At 39.9% G+C, this 10,334-nt stretch overlaps 1 protein-coding gene across 3 annotated transcripts in view; it reads left to right on the forward strand.

Moving 5' to 3' along the window:
* Positions 1 to 8,623, forward strand: part of SLC27A6 (solute carrier family 27 member 6) — a 43,082-nt gene extending 34,459 nt beyond the window's left edge. For 2 of the 3 annotated variants that reach the window (XM_054055204.1, XM_054055205.1), the window contains exons 8-11: positions 2,439 to 2,637; positions 3,322 to 3,419; positions 5,338 to 5,468; positions 7,535 to 8,622. In XM_054055204.1, coding sequence (XP_053911179.1) covers positions 2,439 to 2,637; positions 3,322 to 3,419; positions 5,338 to 5,468; positions 7,535 to 7,711 — 605 coding nt within the window. In that variant the 3' untranslated portion in view covers positions 7,712 to 8,622. Of the gene's footprint in view, positions 1 to 2,438; positions 2,638 to 3,321; positions 3,420 to 5,337; positions 5,469 to 7,534 lie in introns of all 3 variants that reach the window. The other variant, XM_054055203.1, reaches the window with a different exon arrangement.
* The last annotated feature ends 1,711 nt before the right edge of the window (positions 8,624 to 10,334 follow it).

Below are 10,334 nucleotides of genomic sequence, written 5' to 3' on the forward strand. Positions count from 1 at the left end.
CTATGTCTTTTAAAAGAGGTTAACATAGCAAGATGGTTGCCCAACAGATCTACCAGAAAGACTGATGGATTAAAGCAAATGCTTCTTGGTGAAAGATTACATGTTCCTAACCAAGTTGATAAAGCTTATTGATTTTATTTGAAAATAAAAAGCGGTTTCTTGATTATATCTGTCTTCAAAATACTTATCAAGTACCTGGTATCTCTTTTCAAGGTGACTACCAGATACTGAAACTACTCTGTTGTACTGTAGGAAAGTAATAGCTGTAATTAATGCCTGGAAGCTGAAGCGAGAAAAGCTCATATTAAAGGTCAGGCAGACAGCATTAAGAAGGAGCTGAGGAAGATTTTTCAAAGGATTTAAGAGATTCTTGATCAGGTCTTAATCAAAGATGTGCACTTTCCAGAAAATACAGTCCTCAGAATGTGAGAGTTTATAGGAAATTATCTCTAGGGATGTCAGACTTACCTGTGAAGACAACGCATGCTCTAATTAGACACCTGGTCTATTTTTTTTCCCAATTATACATTTCAGTCTAATAAAAAGTATTAACACAATCTATAGATTTTTTCATACCCTGATACTCTATATGCATAACAGGATAATCCTATCCCTATCTCTCCCTATTTTTTGATAAAAAATAATTATATTAGAAGTTCTGTATTTTACTCCAAAAAGAAGGTAATAAGGCTATATCACATTAATGAAAATTCTTAGCAAGTGTTCTCAGAACTTCCAAAAGGAGACTAAATAGAGATTTAATGCCTGGGTTGAACACTTGCTCTTTATTAACACTTGTTTTTCAGTAGGAAGCTGCTGAAGCTGACACTTATCACCGGAGATTCAGTAAGGTGTGGGAAGCAGGACATATTCACTTGAAACGTGCACTTTGAGAGGACAGGTCTGTGATAGGACTTTGAGAAGGAGAAGGTCCTGATAACATACTTAATTTCTTTCTATGACAGGGTTGCCCATTAGTTGACCAAGGGAAGCCAATTGATGTAATCTGTCTGGATTTCATTAAAGCCATTGATGCTGTCTCTCATAGTGTCCTCCTGAGCGATATGTCCAGCGTGCAGCTTGATATAAGCACATAATGCAGTGGGTGAGCAGTTCACTGATGGGTTGGGCACAAAGGGTCACAGCACTTGGGGTTGCATTGGGCTGGTGAACAGTCACTAGTGGGGTTCTGCAGAGATCTGTCTTAGGGCCAGTACTCTTTGATGGCTTCATAAATTACCTGGATGCAGGATTTGAAGGTTTACTAAGTTTGCTGGTGACACAACACTAGTTGGGGCTGTTGACACTCCTTGCAGAGGCCAAAGAAACTGGAGAGCTGGGTAATCACCAGGTCCATGAATTTTAACAAGGGTAAATGCTTAATTTTGCACCTGGAACACGGCAGCCCTGGATGTTCATACAGACCGGGGAATGAGAACCATGTGGAAAGGGGTCTGGAGGCGTTCTAGTCAACAGCAAGTTGAACGTGAGCCAGCAGTGAGCCTTGGCAGCCAAGAGGGCAGCCCTGTCCTGGGGTGCATCCAGCATGGCATTGCCGGTTGGTCAAGGTGGTGATTGTCGCGCTTTACTCCACACTGGTGCGATCTCACTTTGAGTACTGGGTGCAGGTTTGGGCACCACTGTATGAAAAGGATCTAAAGCTAGTGGAGAGTGTCCAGAGGAGGCCGCAAGGTTGGTGAGGGGTTTAGAGGGGAAGCCGTGTGAGAAGTGCGTAAAGTCACTTGGTCTGTCCAGCCTGGAGAAGAGGAGACTGACAGGAGACCTCATCACAGTCTACAGCTTCCTTACAAGGGGAGGAGGAGGAGGTGCAGGTGCTGATCTCTTCTCTCTGGTGACCAGTGATAGGACCCGAGGGAATGGCAGGAAGGTGTGCCAGGGGAGGGTTAGCTTGGAAAAGGTTCTTCCCCCAGAGAGTGGTGGAGCACTGGAACAGCTCCCAGGGAAGCAATCACGGTGCCAAGCCTGACAATATTGCAGAAGCATTTGGACGATCCCCTCAGACACACAGTGTGAATGTTGGGGTTGTTGTGTGCAGGGACAGGGGTTGGACTGGATGATTCTGGCAAGTCTCTTCCAACTCAGGACATTCTTTGAGGACAGTAAACTTACTAATGAACTCACAATTGATAGATGACAGTTCTAGGACAAAACTGGTAAGTCATCAGGAAAAAATATGAAAGACTGGGACTTTGAGTCGATAATGTTGTACTATGTCTTTATAGTCACTGTGCATGTAGAAGTGACCATAGCTTGTAAAGAAGTACAAACAATTATGTTTTTATTATTGGGTCTTATGATCCCTGCCAGACTTGGTTCCTGATCTTGTAAAATTGTATGTGCCAAATTAATTTTAATGTAAAATACAGGAAACGTGCAATGATGCCTTAGCATTAAATTCTTTCAACTTCTCTCTGTAGGTGAGGCTGGGCTTCTGATCTCCAAAGTCAATGCGAAGAATCCCTTCTTTGGTTATGCTGGCAATAAGAGACACACAGAAAAGAAATTACTTTGTGAGGTATTTAAGAAGGGAGATCTTTATTTCAACACTGGAGATCTAATGGTTCAAGACCATGAAAATTTTCTTTATTTTTGGGACAGGACTGGAGATACCTTCAGGTATAGTCATTATTTCTTTACACAATTCTTCATTAAAAAACACGGATGTGCGAAATGGAAAGGGATAGCATAGCATAGCGTAGCATAGCATAGCATAGCACAGCAGAGCGTAGCAGAGCAGAGCATAGCATAGCATGGCATGGCATAGCATAATTTGTTTTCAACCAAAAGTTGGAAATTGTTCGGTTTATTACTATTGTGTTAAAGTTCGTAATGTACTTAAAGTGGATGCTAGTGGCGTAATTTTGAAAAAGTTTCCTGTGCACCTGGATAGCTCATTTCCAGAATGTTTTGTAGGAATTAATGCTCTTTGAGCAGTCCTTCCAGTAAACATAGTAACTAGTGATGGTTTTACTGTGGGCAAGTGGATTGGATACTAAGGTAGAGAAAGATGTATCAAATAGTAAAGACTGGTCACATTTGACATGTTCAGACACATATCAAGATTCTGAAAACCATTATACCAGATTATGATAAGCTTTCATTATGCTTTATAGTGACAGCTAATACCCAGTACCATTTGAACTGCAAGTGTTGTCTTCTGGTGACCAGATCAATATACCAGCATGACCAGTGGGAACAAATTTGAAGTGTTTTAGGTTGAAATGAATGGAGTTCGTACTATAACTAATGTTTTTTGAGGAGGAGGTGTCTATCTGTTTAAATTATTTTTTCATGTTGTAGATGGAAAGGGGAGAATGTTGCAACTACAGAAGTTTCTGATGTCATTGTAATGTTGGATTTCATACAAGAAGCAAATGTGTATGGTGTATCTGTGCCAGGTAAAACAAGCTTTAGCTGTATGTTTTTGTTCCTTTAGGTAAGTTGCTAATGGTCATAGCTCTTTTATTTCATGTTTTAAACCTATGAATCACTCCAAATTGAGTCATCTGTTTAATACCTAGCTAAAACGTAGATGTAGATGATGAAAATGCTAGCAGATTGTGAATGAGCCAGTGAATCATGCATTTTTATGTGTGTGCAGTCATGTATATTTCTGACAAGTTATCTTTCCTGAATTTGTGATAGCTATATAATCTAAATTAAAGCTTAAAGAGTTATTACATTCACATTCATGGAATGGGCAGGGATACCTCCCGCCAGACCAGGCTGCTCAAGACCCATCCAACCTGGCCTTGAACACTTCCAGGGAGGGGACATCCAACAAGCAAAGAGAAAAATAAATAAGTTATTAAGAAAGAAAATACATTAATTTAATTTATTTTTAATACTTTGATTAATTTTCATGAGATCATCTGGGCTTGATTCCCATTCATGCTATATGTTTCTTTTTAAATGCACACAGGGTCTGATTGGGATAGAAATAAGTTTCTTTATAGGAGTCTGCGTGGCGCTGTGCTTCGCAGTGGTGGCTAAAAACAGTGTTGATATCTTACCAACAGTTGGCTGTGTCTGAACAGACCTTGCATGGTACCAAGGCTTTCTCTCTGCAGCTGGTATGCTGGAGGTGGGCAAGAAGCTGGGAGCAGATGCAGATGGAACAGTGGGCCCAAACTGACCAAAGCGATATCATTTGGTCCCATGCTTAGTAATAAAAGCTTGGGGAAAGGAAAAGGGTGAGATGTTTGTGGTTGTGGTCTTTGCCTTTCCAAGCAACTGCTGCCTGTGCTGAGTAAGGCCTTGCCTTGCAGGAGGTAGCTGAACATCTGCCAAACACTGGAGAACAGTTAATGAAGTTTGGGTTTTGTTCTGCTTGTGCAGGCAGCTTTCGCTTTCCCTATTACACTGCCAGTATTTTGACATACGAGTTGTCTTGCCTTCCTTCTATTCCGATCCCATGGGAGAAGGCAGTGTGTGAGAAGCTGGCTGGATATTTGATTGTTTGCCAGGGTGAAACTAGCACAAAATGATAAAAGAGTTTAAAATGTGGAAAAGTTGTCATTTACCGCTAAAGCCATACAACAAGAAAGTTCATAATGAAGAAGTCTGATGGAAAATCAAACAAAAAATGAGAGCTCTAATTTCTTATACATTTACCTGCAGATTCCTACCCAACTTAGGCAATTGTCTTGATAACTGCACTTAAATATAAGCAAATCAAGTTCCTCACAGATTTTGCAGCATTAGCAGAAAATAATATAGAAAGGAGTCATCAAAGGTAACATTGGCAGAATGTCTCTGCTGTTATTACTAGCCAATAGTTAAAGCGTGAAGTTATTTCTGATTTCTGAAATTAATTTCTTTTCTATTTTACCCATTTTGCTATTCCTTATACATCCACAGTGCTCTCTCTTTCCAGGCAAACCAGTAAGAAGTTTTAATCTCTCTCTGTTAACAACATTCAGATCCACAGTTTTAAGATAAGATACTAGCAAGAGAGAAAGTCTAAAACTTAAGAGAAGGCAAAACTGGCTAATCCGAGAAAGAGCCTCGGACTCTTATTTTTGAGAGAAGAATGGTGTTGATGTTTATCCACTTATATTGATGAATATAAGCATGAGACTCCAGCCAAACACCTTTAGAGCATTATTGCTTAACTAGTCAGTTGAGTGATCTCTAAATAGATGTAATACCAGATAAAATATGAATGTAATCTTCCAGCTTTACTGAAACTCAGAAGATGATATATGACAGTTTATTAATGCACTACAGTTCTTTTTCATAAGGTTCATCACTAAATTGTCAACTTTATTGATGTTTCAGAATCCTCAAATTCTCGTCTCACTTCCTTTCCCCTAGATCATGAAGGAAAAGCAGGAATGGCCTGTCTTATTTTAAAGCAGAATGCATCATTAGACTTGGAGCAAATGTATAAGCAAGTAGTGACCTGTCTACCAAGTTATGCTTGTCCTCTATTTTTAAGAGTCCAGGTAAGCTACATTACTGCAGAGTGCATACTAACATGCATCATTTGAACACAGAAACAGCTAAGTAAATAACAGAAAGTGCTTGTTCATAGAGCACTGGCTTCGGTTTTTAACTGGTCCTATTTGCTGTCTTTGTTAATGGAGTCCTGGAAAAGGAATTATACAAAAAGTCAATAAGATTTGCAGGTTGTGTTAAAATAGGAGGAATTGTACAAATGACTAAGGATAGAGGTCATAGAAAAGGATTTAGGGAGATTAGAAGGATGAACACAGGGAAGAAAAAGATTCAGATTAGTAAAATGTGAACAATTGCATCTGGAGAAAATAATCTAAAATCCATTTTATTCAGTGGAAATTAGAAGTAGACCTAAAGCAGGAGACTGTGCACAATAAATGAAATGTGATTGCCGTGTAATGTAATGACAAAAGTTAAAGCATTTGAAAAGATGCTAGGTAAATTGAAAAGATAAATTAAAAAGGTACGTTATTATTGCCACCACCACAATCATAGAATCATAGACTGGTTTGGGTTGGATGGGACCTTAAAGCTCATTCTGTTCCAGTCCCCCTGCCATGGGCAGGGACACTTACCACTGGATCAGGCTGACCAAGGCCCCACCCAACCTTCCCCCGAACACCTCCAGCATGGAGGCATCCACAACTTCCCTGGGCAACCTGGGCCAGTGCCTCACCACTCTCATCGTGAAGAATTTCTTCTAATGTCTCATGTAAATCTTCCTTCTTCCAATTTAAAGCAATTCCCCCTCATCCTATCACTACATACCCTTGTAAAAGGTCCTTCCCCAGCTTTCTTTTTGCCCCTTTTAGTACTGGAAGGCCACTATAAGGTCTCCCTGGAGCCTTCTCTAGGCTGAACAAACCCAACTTTCTCAGCTTGTCCTCATAGCAGAGGTGCTCCAGCCATCGGATCATCTTCATGGTTTCCTCTGGACCCGTTCCAACAGTTCCATACCCTTCTTATGTTGGAGATTCCAGAACTGGTCACAGGACTCCAGTTGGGGTCTCATGAGAGCAGAGTAGAGGGGCAGAATCACCTCTCCCAACCTACTGGCCACATTTCTTTTGATGCAGTCCAGGACATAGTTGGCCTTCTGGGCTGCAAGTGCACGTTGCCAGAGCGTATCAAGCTTCTCATCAGTCAGTACCCTCAAGTCCTTCTCTGCAGGGCTGCTCTCAATAATTTCATCTCCCACCCTGTAGTGAAACCATGGATTGTCCCGACCCAGGTGTAGGACCTTGCACTTGGCCTTGTTGAACCTCATGAGGTTGACACAGGCCCACTTTTCCAGCCTGTCCAGGTCCCTCTGGATGACATACCATCCTGGCATCACAGCTGCACTGCTCAGCTTGTTGTCATCTGGAAACTTGTTGAGGGTGTACTTGATCCCGCTGTTTCTACCATTGATGAAAATATTAAACAGCACTGGTCCCAGTGCAGATCTCCGAGGGACATCACCTGTCATGGATCTCCATGTGGACATCAAGCTGTAGACTGCTACTCTCTGAATACAACCATCCACCCAATTCCTTATCCACCAAACAATCCACTTATCAAATCCATATCTCTCTGATTTAGAGAGAAGGATGTTGTGGAGGACCGTGCTGAAGGCTTTGCAGAAGTCCAGATATATCACATCCACTGGTTTTCCCATGTCCACTGATGTGGTTTCCTCATTGTAGGAAGCCACTAGGCTTGTGAGGCAAGACTTGCACTCAGAGAAGCCATGCTAGCAGTCTCAAATCACCTCCCTATGACTTCCCTGGTTCTGTTGATACAAGCCAGGATGTCATTGACCTTTTTGGCACCTGGGCACACTGCTGTGACTCTGTGGTGAGACAACTGCTCAGCAATGCAGAAAGCAGTGGGCTATAATGGTTTACCACCATGTTCTCTGGTTGTGGTTCATAGCAGCTCAAAAGTTCTAGTTTTCCAATGTGATGAGATTAAACAGTGTTAACCTTTTATCAAGTAATATTTTTAAAATCAGACATGAATATGAGCAAAAGAATCTCTTCTATTGAATAATTAACCTTTCTTTCTTCTCTAGGAAAAAATGGAAATGACTGAAACATTCAAACAACAAAAATTTCGACTGGTAGATGAAGGCTTTAATCCATCTACAATTCCCGATCCCCTATATTTTTTAGATAATTCCAAGAAAGCATATGTCTTGTTAACCAAAGACATACATGATATGATCTTATCTGGGAAAATGAAACTTTAATTACCCTCATAATAGGCTATTAAGGGACAGTCTATACAAGCTACTGTATGAGAAAACAGTAACATGAATTACCAATATTTATACATAGTTATCGAGACTAATATTTTGTATACTTGATATTTACATTATGATATGTTTTCTGTCTTTCCTAACTTGGTCATTATTCACTAAATTTTTTTTTTAGCTCTTGAGATCAGTTTCTAAGTAAATGACCTGTAAAATATGACTGAAATGTATTTTATCTTAGCTTTGGAATATAAATACTGAGTCTGATAGTTTTTCTTAGTACTAAATGAAAATGAATGATATGTGGTATGAAACAGTAAAAAATATTCAACATACAAAGACATTGTGACAGAAGTTGTTTCTAGAGAGAGAAAATCTGCCAGTAATAACTATTTTTAATATAGTTTACATTTCTTATATACTTCTGAATATGTATTTTAAGAAATAAAGACTTGACAAGGATTGGAAGAGAAAACAACTTTTCTGCAGAGGACTTTTCTGATGGACCAGAAGATGAAAGAAAGTTAATCAGAAGAAAGCTCTTCAAAAAGTTTTATAGTAATATGATTGCTGATATTTTTGTCATAATCCATGCTTTTTCACTTGTTAAACTGGTTGTTTGGAGTGTGACATTCTGAACACAGAGCAAACTTTTGTGAAATGTTTAGCAGCAGATCAACAGTGGGCAGAGAAAATGCACACATTTAATGGGGAATATTGCTTATATAGCATACAAAGGCACTTTATGTCATGCAAATTGACTGAAAAATATCTTCTCTCCTGCTAATGACTGCCAGAGATTATTATTTTATGAGTATAAAATATAGCAGAAATCATAAAATTCTAAACCATATCTTTTAATGCATTGCGTTTTAATACTTTAAAATAAAGTATGAAATTATTTAAACCAAATTCTGTACTTAGTTTGATTTAAGCTTGATTGTGTAAAGTCTGTTTTGTAGTCCATTTTCATACACTATTTGCACAACGTCCTCCTCTAATGAATTGTTATGCCAATTTGATCAGCCAGAATGAGTATCATCGAATACTGAAGGGGCTTTAGTCTCTTCAATGCTGGGTATCATAGGCCTCTCTCTTCTGTTTTTTACTGAGGTATGAAACCAGGTCCTCATAAAACAGTAGGATGCAACATTTGATTTGTGATATTTAATACTATTTATGACTACTGAAGAGGTATAACCAGTGAGGTGCAGCAGAAACAGGCAGGAAAGAACATGAAAAAAAGGTTAAAATACCGATTAGATACCTTCCCATATCAGAAAAAAAGAAAGAGAAAAAATTGTATCACCATTTGGTTGCTCATTTTGTAAAGTATCTAAGATGAAGTTTCTGTGTAGAGGTCTAGGCTATGATTCATTTTCGGTATCCTGCGCCCAGCTAACAATGAAACCATTAATCTGATGTGCATTCACACACACAGCAGAGATTTTAAGACACTCCCCCCCCTCCCCCCCAGTATTTATGAAACGTATTCATTATGTCAAAACTAACTTCAAGCAAATAATGGTGTGGCCAGCGGGAGCAGAGAAGTGATTGTGCCCCTGTAACTTGGTGCTGGTGTGGCCACACTGCAAATCCTGAGCTTAGTTTTGGGCCCCTTGCTACAAGAAAGACATTGAGGGCCTGGAGGACATCCACAAAAGAGCGATGGAGCTGGGAAAGGGTCTGGAGCACGGGTTATGGGAGCGGCTGAAGGAAATGGAGTTGTTTAGTTTGGAGAAGAAAGGAGGCTGAGGTGAGACCTTATCATTCTCTAAAGCTCCCTGAAGGAGGTTGTAGCGAGGCGGGTGTCGGTCTCTTCTCCCAAGTGATGAGTGATAGGATTAGAGGAAGTGGCCTCAAGTTGTGCCAGGATAGGTTTATATTGGATATCAGGAAAGGTTTCTTTACTGAAAGAGCAATGAAGCATTGGAACAGGCTGTCCAGAGCAGTGGTGGAGTCACCTTCCCTGGAAGAGTTCAAGAAACACGCAGACGTGGCAATATGGGACATGGTTTAGTAAGCACCGTGGTGTTGAGGTGATGGTTGGACTGATGAGCTTAGAGGTCTTTTCAAACCTGCATGATTCTTTGATTCTAAGATTCTAATGTTCTGTTTAAAGTTTGCTATCTCGAAAAATACTATTTCCAGTAAAATTAGATGCCACGATTCAGCAGATGTCCAAAGAAAGTTGCACGTGAACAGCAGTGATTTTAAGAATAAATGTAGTGTGATGTATTTTATTAGCAGGACTACGAATAACAGACAGCATTGTCTGATAATTAACTTCACCATAAGGGTAACATCATAAGGTCATTGTGCCCTGGTATTCAGGACACAGTACCTTACACGTTACACCCTTAATTAGAGAAATAGATTATATGATGTAGATGCCAATGCTAGTTTTAAATAAAGTCATTATCAGAGTGAAGTCATACTGCTGTCTCACTACCAAATCCCCAAATTCTCTACAGTCTGAGAATCTTTTGCCAGAATAGTCTTCATTCAGTTTCTCCAAAGCCTTCACCAGACACATTTCAAATGGTCAGATCACATTTCGCCAGATCAAATGGTCAGGAATTGCTTTTTATGCTGCGGTGCCCAAAACTGCACCCAG

Source organism: Cuculus canorus, chromosome Z (genome assembly GCF_017976375.1).
Source record: "Cuculus canorus isolate bCucCan1 chromosome Z, bCucCan1.pri, whole genome shotgun sequence".
In the NCBI taxonomy this organism is placed as follows: domain Eukaryota; kingdom Metazoa; phylum Chordata; class Aves; order Cuculiformes; family Cuculidae; genus Cuculus; species Cuculus canorus.